We start from the raw sequence: 18,969 nt of genomic DNA on the forward strand, positions 1-18,969 counted from the left end.
AAATTGAGCCTTTGATACAGAGTTGAATCCTGCAAAATATCTTAACTCAAGGTACCAACCCGCTATACTCCAGGGCCAGAAAGCCTGCAGTCTTGCTATCTCTTCAGACTCAACATGATTTGACTGCAGGGGGAGCAAGCAAGAATTCACGTTAGACTACAAGGCAAATTCTGGCTTCATTTTTAGTGTTGTAGTTCTTACACTCAGCATTGCAGAGGATAAGCCATCACTGAGAAGATTTAGCTGGACCCCTTTAAGTTTGGAAAAAATCCTTCCTTTTTATATTACAGTACATGCTAATTTAGAGAAAGTCTTCACATTTGTCATGAGTATTCAGTATAGTCTGATGGCAACAGATAACTTCATATACAGCTTCGAAGCGGCGTCCTGATATTGCTTTCTTTAGCAACATGAGGATCTGTATAGCTTGGGGCGGGGGGAGGAAGAAGAGAGAAAAATCTTTGGTCTGCAAGTACAGGAGCAAGCCTCTGGCAGGAGACTGCAGTAATCTACAGGAAACTGTTCAAGGCACTGTCTGGCTCTCAGGACATGACATAATCTGTGGCTTTTAACTGAGGTTTGTTGTAAGATTGATTTTGAGTTAGAAAAGTAGTCCTACTATTTTCCTTGGATTTTTGTACTAGAATAAAAGTGATCCCTGGCCAATAACAGCATGTAAATGTAGAAAAGAGTAAGAACCACCAGAGAAAGAAAGGCCTACGTAATCTAAGCAGAGTTGAACAAGTGACCTCAGTCATCCGAATTAAGGGGTGGCTCAGGAAAGCAGTAGCTCACAGGACATACATAAAGCCTGTAAAATCAAAACTACAAAGTTTTCAGACTCAGAGTTAAAACACAATCTTCCAACACTGCCTTTATTTACCAAATGTTGCACCGTCTTCCTGAACCTGCAGACAACCTGCAACCTAACAGCAAAATTCACTCCTCCCATACTCTTATGGGCACCAATATCCAGGAAAGCCTGGCACTTCCACAGTAGCCTCTACTATTTCAGGGATTAATTTTTGAGAAGATAAAACAGAGAGAGACGATCTGGGGGAGGGAACTGCTGAAAAGAGACAAAACGATGACTGAAGGTCAGGGGAGAGACCTCCATGAAAAAGGAGAAGGTGGAGAAGAAATAGGGAAGAAGGAAGACATAAGGGCAGCCTCAAGCCCCAGGACCTGCGCGGGGCCAGGAGAGAAGGAAACAGCAAAGAAGGTCCATTTCCGAGCGGGAAGGACTGTCGTTTCGGTCCTTTCTGCGCCCTGAAGTCCACTTCCAGGAGCCAGCCTCGAGCTGCCCGGAGCGGGGAGGCCGCGCAGGCCCGGCCGGCGGCCCCGGACCCATTTCCCGAGGCGGCAGCCAGCCGGAGGGCGCGGCCGAGCCGGGCCGGCTGCGGAGACACAGCCGGTTACGGGCTGAACTTGTGTAACGAGCTCGGGAGAGAAACCGTTCCCCCGCCGCGCCCCCGCTCCCTCCGCCCCCGGCGGAGCCCGCCCGTCTCCGCTCCTCCTTTGCAGCCAATGGCACTAAGCGAGGTGGCTGCATGTGGTGGCACGGACCCAGCGCCCAGGCTGGGAGGAGAGGAGAGGAGGAGGCGGCAGGCTCCGCTCGTCGCTCGCTCCCTTCTCCCGCTCCGGGCACCCCTCCCGCTAGCGGCGGCCAGCTGCACGCCGCCCTCTCCGAGCTCCCGCCCGGACCCTCCGCCCGCCGGTACCTGCAGCATGGACTCGGACTCCGGGGAGCTCAGTGAAGGCGAGCTGCTCTCACCTGCAGGTAAGGGCGGGGGGGGAACGACACGCTGCCGCCTTCGGAACCGGCTCCGCAGGCAGTGGGGCTGGAGGGTGAACGAAAGAGGGAAGGGGTTTCTTTTCGCCCTCTTCGCGCTTTTCGTATGGCAGCTCCAAGGGAGAGCGCCGAGGCTCGGCGCTGAGGAGGGACCGCCACCGTCCCGCGTGCGGCCGCCTCGCCTCACGCGCGCGGGTCGCTGCCGCCTCACGCGCGCCCGGCCAACGGCCCGGCGCGAGCCCCGCCAACGGCCCCGCCGCAGAGGCGCTCCTGAAGCGGGGCTCGGACTCGCCCTGCGGCAACGTGGGCTCGCAGGAGGGGAGGAACTGGCCAAGGCGAGCAGCTTCCCCTTCCCTGCCCGCACGGGAGGCGGTGCAAGCGGTGACCGGCTCCTCCGGCGGCTGCTTGGGCAGGGGCTCGGCGGGCGCCCGGCCCCGGGCTCCGCTGTTCCCCGGCCGGCCGCTTGTTCAGGGTAGTGCAGAGATCTGTCCTGAAGTGCTAAAGCCAAGCATGACATGACAGAAGGTTAAATTTGCAGTACTGGCATGAGTCTGATCCATTGTGCTTTATATCCAGAGGCTGCAAAGCTTTTGGGGGTTGGCTGGTTCCTTCTGCTCTCCCTCCAGGACTGCAGCAGTTAGCCCGTGTGTGGAAGGGGAGAGACTCCCCCACAGACCGGGCATGCAAGGCACTCAGGCCACTAGGATTTTGGTTTTGGAAGAGTCCTAACTTGTCACCAAAAACATAAAACTGCTGCTGCCTGTTTGCTGCAGCCTGCCTAGTTTTTAGATGAGACGTAAGAAAAACCTGAGAGAGAAAAAAACATATCTTTTACCATTCCCAAATCTCTGCATTCCTGTGTCCTACGCAAAACAACCATTGCTGACATGTTCTGTAATCAAAGGGTGCCCTGCACAAGCAGTGCCCACGGACAATAAACTTGTATAAAATCCAGCATACACAGAAGTAGATTTGCTCTACCAGTACCATACTGTCAGTCCATAGAGATCAGCTGTCAACTCAAAGCCATCCTGCTTCCCCGTGCACCAGGTTTCTAACTCTTCTTCAATCTGTAGTGATGTTACCTTGCCATCAGGAAAGCTGACTCCAGGAGCGTCTACACAGAAAACTGGCATGTGACAGAAGCTAGGTGATTACTGAAGCTAGGTGTGGAAGAAAAGACGCAGGCCCATTTGACCTCCAGCTTCCCGTGGCAGAAGTCATAGGTATCTTCTCCGAAGCCATTTAACCAGCATGAGACAAGCAAGCACAGTTGAAATAATGTCTAAAATTGCCTCACAATAAACCCAGACAGAAGTGGTACATTACAGAGATGATCTTTGAGAAAAATCTTTTTACTGTGACCTGCCCAGTTTAGACATATCTTTTATCCCAGCTAGTACCCACTCCCCTCCAAGAGGAGTCTACACCAAGCAGCAAGCATTTTAACTACTACAGAAGATGCCAGATATTCTGTGAAAACTTCTAGGGCTTGTGTTGTTAATACTTCAGTGATGAGCAACAGTAGGAAGTCATAAGATAAATAGGTGTCATCTGGTCTAGTCTCCCAGCATAACAGGATTTTATAGCATAGAGAATTTTTCTTTTTTAAAAAAACAGGATTTTATAGCATCTTAAATCCCATTCACTTTTAAATATTAGGGGAATTTACTCCTGATATCCTGTTCCGTATTTTCTTACTCAAGATCTAGACATGAAATAAGACTAGCAACAGGCTTATATTCATAAAGCACTGCTAGGTTGAACTTACTAACAAACCCACCAACTGCTATACTTTTTCATATAAATATTCAAAGCAGTGCATGAAGCATGAGTTACAAACAACATTAGGTTTATAGAGAAATTGATGTAATATAGCGCTTGCCAACAACTTACTCTTGTTGTGAATAGGATTTTCTTTTAAATAAATTAAAAGAATAACTCTACTTAGAGATTGCCATAAGTGCTTTTTATGTCATCACTTCCTAGCTGCCAACAGTTGACGCTCATTATTCTCTTCTACACTTTTTTCTCTTACTTCTTTTTACTATCTAAGAGAAGAAAAATCTGGTATTTTGACCATACATGGCAGATGCCTATGCAATGGAATAAAATTGGAATAGAATGAAAACTTAGTGTTTTTCTCTTAGCCAGTTGCATTTCCTCTGCACTAAAGAATTACTTGCTGTTGGTATCCACCATCCTCTTCTGAAAAATACATTTTTGCTAGATTTCATTTGGCCTTTTTTCCATACTCTGCCATATGTACAGTGCAGTATATCTCTTTATGTGGGTGTTTGGTTGTCATGCTGTCAGTCACTATTGCAGGCACAGCATTTGAGTGTGAGCATCAGTCACCACCTTGTTGAGGGAGGAATGCTGAGGTACCGCACACCACAGACCCCAGTGGTCAGGGGCTTTCTGCCTCTCTTTCGGAGGGCAAGCACAGTGTCTCCCGGATGACTGGGGGAAATATTTGGGGGTAAAGTCCTAGTAGTGCTCCGATTTTAGCTATTGCCTTTACAATAGCTAGAATTTCACAGTGAAAATGACACATTAACCTGAATGCTCAACTTAGTCTCATCATTACCAGTCTTAGCAGCTCCTAGCATGCAGAGCAATGACTTCAGCTTACCTGAATCAAGATTTCTGGTGGTCACTGCCCATTTTTCACTTCTCCTATTGTTCAAAACCAGCATAATACAGTTTACTTTATCACTAGGGCTTCATAGTGCTAATGTAATACAGCCACAATACAGCATATTTCATTTAAGGATTTATATTCCTCCTGCAATACTGATTTAGCCTTCTGCTCTCTCCTGGAGGAACACCAGCCCTGCCATTCCTGAGACTCTCCAAATGGGTGTGGACAGGACAGGAGGCTTCCTTGTGTCCCCCCACCATCTGCCATGCACACTTGGCTTCCAAGAGCCAGCTTGGCTCTCTTACTCCTAGATCCCAGCAGCCTCATTTCCTTTAATAGCCCACTTAAAGCTGAGTCTCAAAGGGAGCAGAAGTACTTTTTTCTGTTTATTATGAATGTGTTGTCATGATAGCAGCTTCATATTTCTTTGGTGCAAGCAAAAAGCTCCTTGCATGTAAGAGTAGTATAAGATGATAGCTGTACAAAACAAAAACAAACACAGTCAACCACCACCAACCATAACCAGCTCCACAGCCTTGGCTTCCACCAGTCTCCTCCCCCATCCATCAGACAGCTCAGGTGCAAAGCAGTGAACAGTCAAAAGAAAGAAAAAAAAAAGACACAAACCCCTATTAAGAATATTAGGCAGGTCTTCATTATTTTGAAAATGTGTATTTTGTAATGCAAAAGAGGGGAAAATGTGTATGCTTACTACCCCTACTTTCAGTGAAGTTTCTTGAATTTTACTGTACACACTGCTGATCACATTTCTTTGTGAAGTGCGATCTTCCTGTGGATAAGCTTGTGGAAACTGAACAAGTAATCCTTAAAATAGAACATTGTTCTCATTATTTAATGTCCACCTATTGAGAAACTTAAAAAAAAATTCTTCAAAAGAACAATGAATTTTTTTCAGTTCTTCCACGTAATGTGATCCTCTGCCACCTTTCTGCCTAATACATCATAAAAATCCAGGTCATCTCCAACACAGGTGATTTAGCAGTGGGTTTGGGGATTCTACACGAGAAAAAGGCAGACCTTCCTTTGGTGCAGATTGCTCTAGGTTCACGAGAACAGGTAGAAATCTGGCCAAATAGCTTTTATATGCAATATCGGTGTAAGCCTTTCTACAAGCTGCTAAATCTAAACATAGATTGACATTTATTTTAATAGAACTATATAACGCTATTAGCATATGAAAACTAGAGGCTAATTGGCTGTATTGTCTTTGAAACAATACAGATTGTTTTGATTCAAGTTTAACATATCCTGTAAAGTAAATTGTTGCTGGTCCCCTCTCTGACTTTCTTCCTACTGAAGTCAAAAGAAATCTGTCCTAAGAGAACAGCTTGACCTCCAAGTAGAATTCTCGACTGGTGATAGAATTTTATTGACACATCAACACCATGGCATCTACAATTTTATAAGATACCAGAGAAAACAAAATTAATATACTCTTATCACCAGATTTGCATCCATAAAGTCAGTGGGAGTCTCGCTATTGCCTTCAATTGGGCCAAGATTTTGGCCTGTGATTTCTAGCACAGAAAGATTAATGCATATTAAATTTGATAAGTTATCTAAACTCTACCATGGGGAATAAATATGTAGTAAAAACTATAGCAGATTTAAGCTTTATTTACCGCTGCAAGACAGCCCATACAGACATAAATAAGTTTTCTAGAGCTGTCCAGTAATATTATTTGATTTGCAATGCTTAGCAAATATTTTTCTGCAAATTATTTATCATGCTCTACAATCTGCCTGCACAAGGGATATTAGTCTTTTGAGCCTTTACATATTTTATTATAGTTTAACAGAGTTAAATGCTATTCCAGAGCTAATATATTCTTGTGGACGTAAGATTAATTAGGAAAAGTATATTATAAAGTATTTAATACTGTACAAAATTGAGGCATGAGAGATGTGCTTATGTGGCATAAAGCGCAAGTAGGCATTTTATAATTCTTTTTGCAGTATCATACTGGTCATTTAAACAAATTTGTTTCATAACAAGAAGTATACTTTGCCCCAGGGAATACTTGCGTGTTTGACAGGGTAGGGTTTTGATTTAACAAAGCCTTGTTTTGCTTTTATATAAGAAGTTTCGAGTCAGAAATGCAATAATGGGACTTAGAGAAGCAGGCAGAAGAGGCAGACAACAGCATGTTAGAAGTATGGAAACTGGGGGGGGAAAGCCCACTATTTTGAGTGGAGTGTGCAGGCTGTACCGGATGCTTCTGTAATGAAGTGCTTTCAAGCACCTGTATGATAAAGGGCACTCTCTTCCCTTCTGCTGGAAAACAAAGGAAAAGCAAAACTAGTTGAAAAGAGTTAGACTCTCTTACAGGGCTTTTTGGCTCAAACTGCATGCTGAGGCAGGCACGTGTCTGAATTTCTCTACCAAGACAGAGCAGGCAAGAGACCCCTCTTGATAAGATAAGAAGGCAGTAACTGCCTGTAAGGGCAGCAGCCAGGGCAGGCAAGACTGGTTGACTGAATTTTCTCAGATCTCCTGACTGCTTCCTCCAGAAAACACCTGGGTTGCTGATTTACATACAGGTGACTCTAGCACAGGGGCTGTCAGATTGGAGCCTTGTTTGGGGGGAGGGGGGAAGCCTTTTATGGGCAAAAAGCCAGTCATGCTGTGATGGTGGTGACAGAAGTGAGATTATTTATAGCAAGGTGAATAGATAGTTTAATTCAATATGTGAACCTATGCACAGTTCTCTGTTTTAAAATTGAGTGGAAATAAGAACTTCATGAAGTAGTGGACTAAGACCCAAGCTCACCTGCTTGTGCAATAGCAACATCTGTGAACCAGTCTGTTAAGCAGCAACACCAGACAGTATGAGATAACACCCTTTTCAATAGCTTTAGTGTGCTTCAGTAGGTGACATGATGCTCTTGCATGTGCCAAGATAAAAACAGACAAAGATCCTGAAAAGCTTCTTCCTACTTTTGAGAGGGTGGCATATGAAGAGGTGGCCTCAAGAAGGCTGGTCATCATGGGTGAAGCAAACTCTGACTCATTTAGGGACAGCAGACTTTGATCACGTGAAGAAGTTGTGTTATCTTAGTGCATAAATGCTTCCGAGATGCTTAATCAGAACTGCTCTGTTTCAGGACAGAGCGTGCTAATGCCAGCCTGACGCACAGTTAACAGACAGAAAGCAGCCACAACTTTCCCAGGTCGGAGACATCCTGTTGCTCAGGCAGTGAGATCTTGAGTTTACACTTTTTTGAATGGTAGTTATGAGGAGCTCTGCATTAGCCCTAATTTGAGCTTTACTCAGTGGTGCTAGTGGTATGTGAGCAGAAAGCAAGCATGTGCATGGTGTGAGGTTTTTGGATTTTGTTTGTCTTTTAAACTATGAATAGGGTCAAACCTTGGTGAAGGAGTTTCTTATGCCAGATGAAGTTCATAGACAAGACTGTGAAGCCATACCCTGTTGCACAGCAATCAGTGACTATTCCTATCTGCCTTGCCAAAGGACTGTTTTGGGATGAGAGCATTTGATGTGCTATTTTGGCAACAGTGCACGACCTGTACAGGGCAGCCTGCCTGTCACCTCAAAACCTCACGCTTCCTGTTTGAAGAGATACAGCTTATCTTTAGTCTAGATGCAGTGAAAGGATAAGAAGTCATGGCAGGAAAAGTAGGTCACCCATTTTGTTGGTAGAACAAAGATGGAAGAACAAAGTTATAAGCCCCACTCCCAGGGATGGCTCTCCCTGCCGTCCCCCCGTCTGTTAGCTTTAGATTAGTTTCCTCAGTCTGGTTCACCATGCAACCACATGAGGGTTTGTACCAGAACAAGGGAGAGGATAGCATAGGATGGGAACGAGGGGCCCAGGCAACAGAAGAATGGGAATACTGCTTTCTATGCCAATACCCATTAAGAGTGACTGTGAGAAGACCTTTGAATCTGTGGCCAGTCTTGCTGCTGTTACAATGAGAATCAGAACTCTTGCTCTGCTGAAAAGGACTTTGTGAGGTAAGGAAAACAGCTGGCTAGATATATTCCCGGATATGTCAGTGAGATGAGAAAGAGTTCCTGAAAAACCTGGCCTGCCTGAGAAGCCTTTTTATTTGCCTTTTACCCACAGCATCAGCCAGGGCAGAGGAAGGGTGACAGGCACTCCCAAATCCCAGGAAAGAAGAAGTACGTTCTAACTTTCTAAGAGCTCTCACTAACTACATCTTTTCTAATAAGCTAAGCCGGGCCTGGCTGCGAGCCCGAGCAGTGGCACACAATCCTCTGAACTGTTTATCTGTTAATACACTTCCTGGCACTGTTTCAGCCCATGCCAGATAACCTCCCACAAAATGTCCTGGCACAGGACAGAGGATAAGTGGCCAGTATGAATTAAACAACATTTGGAGTGTGGGAAAGAACTCAGCTTGCATCCAGATGGCTGTACTGTGCATGTACAACAGGATCGGTCCCAGTTTATTTACAGACATAGACCTTGTGGTCAGAGCAGGCTGCAGAGAGAGTCTTCGCTCCCAGTGACTTTTGTTGCACTGCTCAGAGCTCTCCAGGTTGTTGGCTTGCTTGTGGACCTCTTTCAGAGCAGCTGTGTTGGGCCAAGGCCCCAGTTTGGAGCCTTGCCCAATTAAAAAAAAGTGTTATTTGCTGTTTTCCTACAGAAGTATCTTTGCCAGCTAGATTATGGGAGAGCATCAGATAGGTTGAAAAGAGTCTAGTCCAAGGAGACGCATAGGAAGCTGGGACAAAACTGAAGTAATTGTTACTTTATACCCAAGTCTTAGACTTCTCCTTAGGAGCCAAGTTGAGCTGAAGCACTGACTGGTAGACAGTGACCTTCTGCTCTTTAAAGCAGCCATCTTTGAGGAAAAAGGGTAGAAGAAAAGAGCAAAAGTAACTTCTGTCCTTGCCAAACGATCACTAATCCCTCCTTGGTGGAGGTTCTGTTCTAAGTCATAGTTTATCTGTTAGTTTTGGCTGGCCTTCCTACAGACAGCTGGTCTCTCAGTACAGATAATAGGTTTTGGCTAACATCTGTCGATGTAGCAACAAAAAAAGAGACAGAACAGGATGATTATTTCTAGCTAGGATATGAAATAAACAGTTCATGGTGAAGAAAGACATTCCCTTTGGTCTCTGTACTGGTTCTAGTTTAATATAAGAGGTAATCATCTTAAAAACAAACTGTGCTCTAGCAGAATGCCTCCCTACCATCAAATACACTTCATTTCTGGCATTAATTGTTTATCCAAATAACTCATGCTACAGGAAAAACTAAATTTTTTGCTTAAAAAAAAAAAAAAAAAAAAAAAGGAATACTATTATTGTGTTGCTCTTTCCTTTCCAAATGGTTTTCCATTTACTCCTAGAGTGAACAGTTTATATGGCCCCATCACTGGCAGATGCATATTAAACAAATATAAGGTCACATCATTCTACTCCCCCCTCCTTTTTTTCTTGAAAGGGATAGTCATCTTTCCTTCGGTGTGATTTTGCCAGCAAACATTTTGTATTCTACAGTAACGTGCCACAAAAATGTCAAAGTGCTTTTTGTTTGCTTGCATTTAACTTTGTGTATGTGTGTGTCCGGTTTCCCCATCACTCCCAGAAGTTAGAGAGAAGTAGAAGGTTAAAGGTATCAAGAGCGATCTTTATCTTCACTTCAAAGCAGATTATATTTGGTGTCCCGCTATTCTGATACGCAACACTATTTTGATACATCGTTATTTCATTAGTGACCTCCACTGTTATGAGAAGTGTTTAATAGTAGATGCAAAAATAATCAATACAGTTATAATGCACAGCTGCTGGATTTATTTTAAAGTGATAATGAATCAGTGATGGAATATGTTGACTTGAACTATAGATTTAGGAGAGGGATAAAATTCACAAGCCTAAGTATTTAAGAGCAGTTCTATGGATTTTGCAAAGTGCCAATATGCCACATTCTTGCCAACTTGGACTAGTTGGTCCCCTTTAAATGTACCAGGCTCTATATAGAGATTTTTTTTTTCCTTCAGTGAAGAGACATGTCAGTCAGAAACCAGCTTCTACTGTGCAAATCTAACTCAAGTTTAGCTAGAAGTTGTCTCACTTTTCTTTTATCTGTATTTGTTTTTCAGAGTATTTCCAGATCAGTTCTTACAGCTTGGTATCAGATACCATTCGACATAAGAAATGACATAGTACTTGGTATCCTCAGGGTAGATACAACTGAGATTTCACTCTCTGCCCCCCTAAAGGGAAACCAGTGCATTCATCCAAAACATGATCACAGCTGGCATTTCTCCACAAAGCACTTTCTGTACAGAAATCATACAGAATTGATGGAAAGCACAAATCATCTCTTTAAGGAGAAGTGAATACCAATGCTCACCATAATTCCATGATTCAAACATTGAAATTTGGATTAAATCAGATGCCTAAGGGCTGAGAACAGGCCCAGCACTTAGTTGTTAATCAGCTGATATCTGTTTATCCTCAAGACCAGAACACCTCCTGTGATTTAGAGAAAAATTTCTAAATTGTGAACCAGGTTTCTTTTTAACTAGCTGGTATTTTTTGCTTCAACAAGCTTAGCAAAATCAGTACAACTTTCTGTTCAGTGCTAGGTGTTTAAGAGTTCAGCTATGAAAAGCCAGAAAATAGCCATGTTCAATGTTATGTTGCTATCTGCAACAGCCTATACCAGTAAAAAGGGATATTTTGACTGCAGATAAGAGGAGTGAGGGGGAACCACTGCACCCTGGGAATACATGCAGATGTGCCTCGCTCTTTAAAAAAAAGGCCCAGCACATCCTGCTTGCTGTGGCATGCAGAAGGGAGGGAGGGCTTGAAACCCCCACCCCGAATGCCATGCACTGTCAGAGAGGTTTAGTCCATCAGAGGAATGGAGCCACCAAAATTTTGTTTATACCTTCCAACATCCAACTTCTAGAACCTTTTTCCCTTTGCCCTCTTTCGTATGTCCAAAGCCCTTTGTCCCAGTTGATAAAGTCAGGAATATTCTTCTTTTCATTAATTTTTTTTTCCTTCCTGCTTCTCAGACTTGTTTAATATGTTACTGTAAAGCCCATCCTCTCCTTTTGCTCTAATAACATTGCTGTGTTTCCTTTCCAAATACCCACATCTTTTTAGCATAAAACCAAGCTTTTCATTTCCCCTGTGCCTTGGCCAGGGTAATACGTTATTCTTTTGCAACATTTTCCAGTCTTGATCCAATTCCTCTTTCTTAACTTGTTTCTTTTCAAGTATTCTTGTTTTTATGATTTCTGCCACTATGACAGGGAAAAGCATTGTCAAGTTGTATTTCACAAAAAGGGAAAACTGATGGGAGTAAAGCACTGTATTGTCTTTGTCATTAGAAGCATTAGAAAGGGATTTGCCTTGCCAGAGGAACTCACCTACCTCCTCTAGCCAACAAGCAGTACAAACAGTGGGCTTGCAAGTGAGGTGGTTGTCATCCTGATTAGTAAGGCATGTCTAGGAAAGGGAAATTAATTTGTTTTGGAAATACCAAAATTAGAGACAGGTAGATGCAGTATTTGCCAGAAAATGAGAAAACACTCGTGTTTCTACAGATGATCATTTTTCTGTTAATTCCAAAGTGCATTCCTGAGCAAACACCTATTTGGAGAAACAGTATAACCTCATCCCCATAAGATGAGGGACGATCTTGAGTAGCAGGTCAAGGGGGGCGACTTGCATTTCAATCCAAACACAGCAGCCTGTAGATGTCACTGGCCAAATGAGGTCAGAGGAGGACATTGCTTTCCAGTGGCATAGCTTAATTACAAGGAATAGAGGAAAACAAGGGGTTGCCTGTCCCTTTGGCAGAGTACTCTGATGAACCATGGTATGAAGATTATTTTTCCCCTTTTAAGTTTACTAGTGTTTATTCTTCAAAGTTCTAATAAGTATTTTCACTGAAGAGATATTTTAAGAGGATTCACACAGTTTGCCTCTAGAAAGCAAGCAGAAGCCTGTGCTGTGTCATTGCCACAGCTGTGACAAGGCAGCAAGAGATGTTTCTAGAAATTAAACTCTTCTTCACTTAGGAGAAAAATGCCTCTTTCAATATTCTTCTCCCAGAGAGACATTAAGAGGACTAGAGCGCACACATACACCAAGGGAGGCGTTAGGGAGAGGAACCAGTAGAGTTGACAGTCAGGTGCAGGCTCGCCAGGACCATCCAACAGGGCTTCCACATGCCCTTCTCCGTTTCTCAGTCAACCTGGCCAAGCTGCATCAGATTCAATCAGAGCCAAATCCACCCCTTGCAGGGCCAGCGGCCACACTCATGTCTTGTTTCCATTAAAGAGGAACCACTTGCTTTGCTTTAGAAGACTTTTCTTTATGGTTTCATCTTGCCTGATTAAGATTGCAAATCTGGATGCAAGCTTGCAAGTCTCCCATGCCAGACCCACCTTGTTTGTCCAGTCAGCAACATCTGGTACACAGCCTGCCAGTGTAGGAGAGGAAACACAGTCCTGCACAGCAGCAAGGGAGAGCGTGGCTGTTCCCCAGCGCAGCCACGCAGCAGCCCTTGCCCGCTCGCACGACCCAGCCCAGCGGAAGGGGCACGCTCACATTACGTCACCAGTTCACAGCCGAGATGTCTGCACAGCTTCTGAATTCCCACAAGAGCTATGTCTGCTCTTGCCCATATACAGTAGATGGATAACAGTTGTTCTTATGTTGTCGAGAGCTCTGGGTATTTACCTTTTAGAACTTCACTAGGAAAATACTGCCTTAGCAACAGCCACGCAGCATCAAGACTGAGACAAGTGATGTGCAGGAAGAGAATTTAGGGGGATCACTATTCAGTGTTTTTCCATATTTTCAAAGAGTTTAATTTCCTTGAAGTTACTGCAGTCAGTGACAAGGAGGTAGAGAGGTACATGCAAAATACCTCTGGCTGTGCACTAAAATAAAGTATGATTAGACATACCAAATAACCAGTGGCAGTAACCACAACTGCATGAGTTTTTTGTGATTATATACTCATCACTGAAAGAGCTTCTCTGTGAAATACAGAGCTCCTTTTTCCTATAGCCACATCTTTGAAGGCAATTCATATAGCACATATGCCATTATAATAAGCTACTAATTCTGGAATACTTTATTTCTTCCCTCACTTTTACAGAGGTTCAAGAAGTAGTTATGCTTCTTAATAGGGATGATAACTTAGGGACATCTTATGCCAACTTCACCAACTCACTTTAGTCACTTCACTGGTGACTAAAATACAAATTCTGTCTGCTCTACAGACCATATGGTTATTAAAGAGATTAAGAACAAAATTCTTAAATACTTGCTTTTAAAGCAATATGTTTTCTTTATCAAGGTCTGATAAAAATAGAGATGACATAAAATTGTTTTATTATTGAAGGTTTTACAGCTATCTACGTGAATTCACTGAGTTAGAAACTTGCCTTAGTCTAAAATTTTTTAAAGCTGAAAACATTTTTATACAAACAGCATGTGATTGAATATAGCTCAGCTATTTTTAAGTAGACAAAAGTGATCTTCCTCAGCTAGGGAAGTGCTATATATATAGAAAAATAATACTTCCAAGTTACAACAGGCTTCAGTAGTTTTTTGGCATTAAAATCTACAGCAAGTATAGTTAAAAATACAGCAAATATTAAAAAAAAATATATATATATATAACAACATGAGCAGCTCACTTAGCAAAGAGACCAGTGTTCCACAGAAGGGGAATCAATGTGTTGGTTCAGTAATGATCACTCTGTGTTACCGTGAATGGAACACGCACACCTATCAGAAGACTGGACATTTAAAAGAAATTTTAGGTATTTTTAACAAATCTGAAAGTCTGAATAAGTCATAGCAGGGACAGACTGTCCTGCATCCCTTGAGAGGTACAGGATAGAACAGCAGCTCTGGAGAAGGAAAAAAACATAGGCCACTTCTGTGCCGTCAAAACCGCAGACTGCTGTGAGGATAGATGAAGTCTCTGCTTTCACATAGTTGCCCCTGGGAAGCTGCCTCCTTTGAGACAACCAAGGCCTGCAGACAGTGCTGCCACAGTGCTGCCGAAGTTCTGCACCGTGACCCTTCACAACTCCCTTCTAAAGCCCTGAAGGCAGCACACCTGGATTATGTCAGGAGTTGGAGTAGGTTTTATTAGATTTTTAGCAGATCCATAAAAATAAAAAATGTTATGTAAAGTTACTTGCACTTTGATTCATAAATGCACACATTTCATGATGGGGAGGGGAAAAACAGGCCAGCTTGCTTAAAAACAAACACAATTTACAGTGAAAAAGCAAATAAATGAAAGTTAATCTCAGGACAGCACTACTTGGGTGACTGATTCTGCAACATCGTAATTAACCACATACAGCAGACGACTGCAGAGGAAGTGTTAGATGGCTAGAGTTAAAAGATGGGATACTCCTAGGATATGTCCAAGTGGGCAATTCAGAGCTCTCCTAACAGAGCATGCAGAGATACACATGCGCAGAGCAACAAAACAGGACAGTATTAAAGAAATTCCATGGTATTTCCACATTCTCATTTGGAAAAAATAGAAAGAAAATATCTAAAGTACATCGAATTCTTAAGATTTTCCAAGTTTTTCTTCTCTATCTAGTTTTGCATTATTAAAACTGAGGCAGGTTTCCTTTCCTCATTCAGCATCCCAGTAGATGTGTGTACTAATGATTCTGTATCCATATTAGGCCTGGACTTTAAGAAAATTTTAACTGCTAACCCACCACTTCAAAGCATTGTGGGAGGTAATTGTTTTCAAAAGATAAACAAATGACAAACTTTGCCACTTTAGTTTTCTGTTAAGTGGCACCTTCCTGAATTTCAAGGTCAACAGGATTTTAAATTTAAGGACAGACCTATAGTAGGCATATTATAAAGACACCCATCTAATTTCTCTTTGAAAGGATATCGCAGGGGAGGTTGCACAATCTGATGGCTAAAGTACTGGACTGACAGCAGGGTCTTAATCACAGCCTTAAGCAAGTATTTCACAGTTGTGTCTATTTCTCCTCCCATCTCTGGTCTGTCTCTCTACCTTTGCTATTTTTAGGCCAGGAACATCTTTCATGATGCAATTATGCAGTAAGGGCTCCAAAATATTTTACTGAAAGCTAATAAATATAGTATCAATACAGTGCATGGTCACTACGGATAGTTTCATAGGTATATCCTGAAAGCACTTCAGTCTCTGAGAAAGAAGCTACATCTCTGCAGCTGACACGTGATTTTAGATATGAATGATACATATGGTTCAACACTGCATTAGAAGTCTTTCAGAGCAGGCTGCAGTTTGAGACCTATTTTATCTTAACCACATGGCCTCTCATATTAAAACAAGCAGCTAAGGTGTTTGTTTTAAATAAGCAGTGCTACTACATGTCATGATACAATAAAGGAACATTACAATTAGAAGTAAAAAAATAAAAAGAATGTAGTAGGGATTTTCAAGAATTCAGTTAAAGAGAACAGTAATGTTTTTCCTGTCTTTCCATTTGCTTCCGATTTAGATTGTCTAGCTCTTTGCCATGTAAAAGCACATTTGAAATAAAACTAGAACCCACAGTTTGAAACCACTGGATGTAGGGGTTTTTTTTTCTTTCTTTCTTTTTTGCTTTTTAATACATGGGGACTCTTACCAAAATAAAGGAAGCCTTTCACCCAAAGAGAATTCACCAGAACAAAAAAAGTCTGCCAAAATTAGTGTCCTCATGACTGCTGGCATATTTTCTAACATAACTCTTAAAGTAGGTGGTGGGATCAAACACTGAAGAAGAGATCGTGATCAGCAGTGATGGGATGCAGGGTTTCTTCCATGACTGTGATGCATGTACCATGGTCTAGGACTATAGCATCCCTAAGAACCCAATCATAAGTCAGGGTGAAAGATATTTCCCATAACACCCAAGTTCTGTCTGTTTTCTTTGGAACCCAAGTTTTAATTCTCCCACAAAGATCAGTGTAGACTTCACATGCATAACCCAAACCTACCTACACCATCACCTTCAGGGCAGGGTGGAAGGTGCTGTTTACTGCCAAGCCCACTCAAGTGCAAGCCAGAAAACAGATTTGTGATCATGTCTCAGAATTTTGTGCAAGAAGCTGGATTTCTGGGCTGAAAAATCTGTGCTCCCAAGCCATCTGCCCTCTCTTACTATATCTTAGGCAACTCTTTAGCAGAAGGAATAATAAATCCTGCTCTAAGGCAACTAGATCTGTAACCTGGAGTTAGACCTCTAGTTCTAGAAAGCTAGATGAAACCTGGCATGAGATGCAACAAACTCCAACCTTGGTCCCTCTGTGATGTAGCCTTTCATTAACAGAGCTGTAACAGTAACCTTACCTGCAGAAACACAGGTTGAAAACTTGTTAATGAACAGCTGCTGTGGATTACATTATCTTCCTTCTCTCACTTGTGAAGATCAGTTTATTTAATCTAGAAATGAGATGACTACAGGACATTTTTCCCCATGTATATACTGGGAGTTTGTTGAAGTTATTTATGGAAAATAGGGATCAGTTGGAGACAGCTGGAGACAGAACAAGAAACAATCAGCGTATTTGCAGCCAGGGAGATTCCAGTATGATGTTAGGAAAAATCTTTCTAACTATAAAAGATGTAAGGACTGCCTTAAGCTAAGTGGGGATGTTGCGATTTCTCTCTCACTAGAAAGTTTTTAAGAATAGGTTAGACAAATATCTTTTAGCCTGCTGATCTTATCTCAGAGCAAAGAATGGGTTAGACGATCGATTAAAAGTTCTCTTTCAGCATCACACTTCTGTGATACTGAATACACAGCATTTTGAAGCCAAGTTCAGTGGCGTAAACAATCATTTTCTACACCAAACCGTTATCCTGACTTGGCCCTCCTTGCCAGCAGATAGAACTGCCTTCACAAAGACCTGTCCTTAACTGTCAGTTTTGAAGGTGAGACGAGGTCTATTAGATAGAAGCCCCAAACTCTCAGAAGACTATCATTACTTTAGTTCATATCCATGTAGATAATCCACCAGTCCTAACCCAACCTAAGCAACCCGTGTTGTCCCTAACTTTGGGGCTTCTGAGCCTTGCTCATTGGTCAGTTACCCTAAAGTCACCTGCAGCTCAGCAATTAATACAGCTATTTCCAAAATGTAAATACACAGCTCAGTTACTGAGGCCTGTAAAGACACAGGTGAGAAAAATATCAAAGAAAACCACTTGATTATTCTCATCCCCAAATCAGATCCAGAGGCTTCTCTTCCCTTCTCTGTAACTAACTGAGAAATTATAGATTTTTTGGCTAAACCATGGGGTCAGGAATGCATCACTTGTGCATATCCTATGCTATCAGATCATGTTCACTTGAGAGAATGTGTATCCACTTGGCCTTTATACATAATCCCCGCTAATCTCCCTAGATTCAATTCAGATTAGTCTCCCCCTCGCCCCAGCACCACCTCAGGTATTACTGCTCCTTAGTCGATACAGAAGGCAGGGCTCTGCAGCCTGTTGACTGCTCTCACCTCTCCAGAAGGTAATGTTCCTGCAGAAAGCCAGGTGCAGCCACCTTCTGTGCCAGCTGGCTTTGAGAGAGAAAAAGCCAGCCTTATAGTCATCAACAGACTACACCTGGAGGTCTGTCAAAAACATCTTGTATTTGCATATCATGTAGCCCCTAGCATAAGAGGTATGATTGACACCTGAAGGCACTTTTTTCCTTACACAGAGGAAGCCTATATTCTGTAGGTAGCTTTAACTTGTCTTATGCCCATTAGACAGACTTTCTGGGTGTAAATTACACCTGCAAAAGAAGGAAGGCAAATTCCTGCTCTATTAAAAATACACCACCTACTTTAAGCCTAGAGATCTATTTGATGTCGTCTTACAGCTTAATAGTTCAGTGAGACCAAGACGCAAATTAATAGCAACTGGAGTTACTGAGGAGCAGATACACTTTCTGGCAAGCCTGACAACTTCATTTTATACATTTAACATCAGTTTTGCTGATTTTTATCTTGCCCTAACAAAGCCATGTGTGGCAGGAAAAATCTCTTATAAAAATAAAACTGTTCCTAAGTGACCCAAGATAAACTAAACATCTATCTTCGGAATTCAATTTTTAACATGGAAAGAAGTGTTAAAACTTGTGAGTTACGAGTAGCTTTATTCTTTGTTTATAGTGCTTTAACTTTACTCTGGGGAAAAGTAAGCAGACTGAAGGAGGTAAAAATGAAGACCCTTTTGCTCACAGGAACTGGTGAAAGAAACCATTTTTGGTGGGCTTTAGGCTATATCTTAATAGATGGAGCACTCCAGAATCCTAGTGAGCATCCCAACTGCCTTCCAACCCATAAAGGAAAGGCTTAGGACACTTTAGTTTCCCTCCTGTAGGCTTGGGTTTCCACAAAAAGTAAGGGAGGCAAGATGCGTTCCAGCCAGGTCACTCAAACACTCAGGGGACCAAGGTCTCCAGTTGTTCTGCTGAGTCTGTAGCCAGGGACACTAAGCCTTTGATCCAGCTTTTAGAAATTCAAAACATGGC

General features: G+C 42.6%; 2 protein-coding genes across 2 annotated transcripts in view; one reads left to right on the top strand and one right to left on the bottom strand.

Moving 5' to 3' along the window:
* Positions 1–1,822, bottom strand: part of GLDN (gliomedin) — a 117,297-nt gene extending 115,475 nt beyond the window's left edge. The window contains exon 1 of the mRNA XM_064517361.1: positions 1,722–1,822. Coding sequence (XP_064373431.1) covers positions 1,722–1,730 — 9 coding nt within the window. The 5' untranslated portion in view covers positions 1,731–1,822. The remainder of the gene's footprint in view (positions 1–1,721) is intronic.
* Positions 1,408–18,969, top strand: part of TNFAIP8L3 (TNF alpha induced protein 8 like 3) — a 49,761-nt gene continuing 32,199 nt past the window's right edge. The window contains exon 1 of the mRNA XM_026097084.2: positions 1,408–1,780. Within this exon, the coding sequence (XP_025952869.2) occupies positions 1,528–1,780 (253 nt within the window). The 5' untranslated portion in view covers positions 1,408–1,527. The remainder of the gene's footprint in view (positions 1,781–18,969) is intronic.

The sequence above is a fragment of the Dromaius novaehollandiae genome, chromosome 10 (genome assembly GCF_036370855.1).
Source record: "Dromaius novaehollandiae isolate bDroNov1 chromosome 10, bDroNov1.hap1, whole genome shotgun sequence".
NCBI lineage: Eukaryota > Metazoa > Chordata > Aves > Casuariiformes > Dromaiidae > Dromaius > Dromaius novaehollandiae.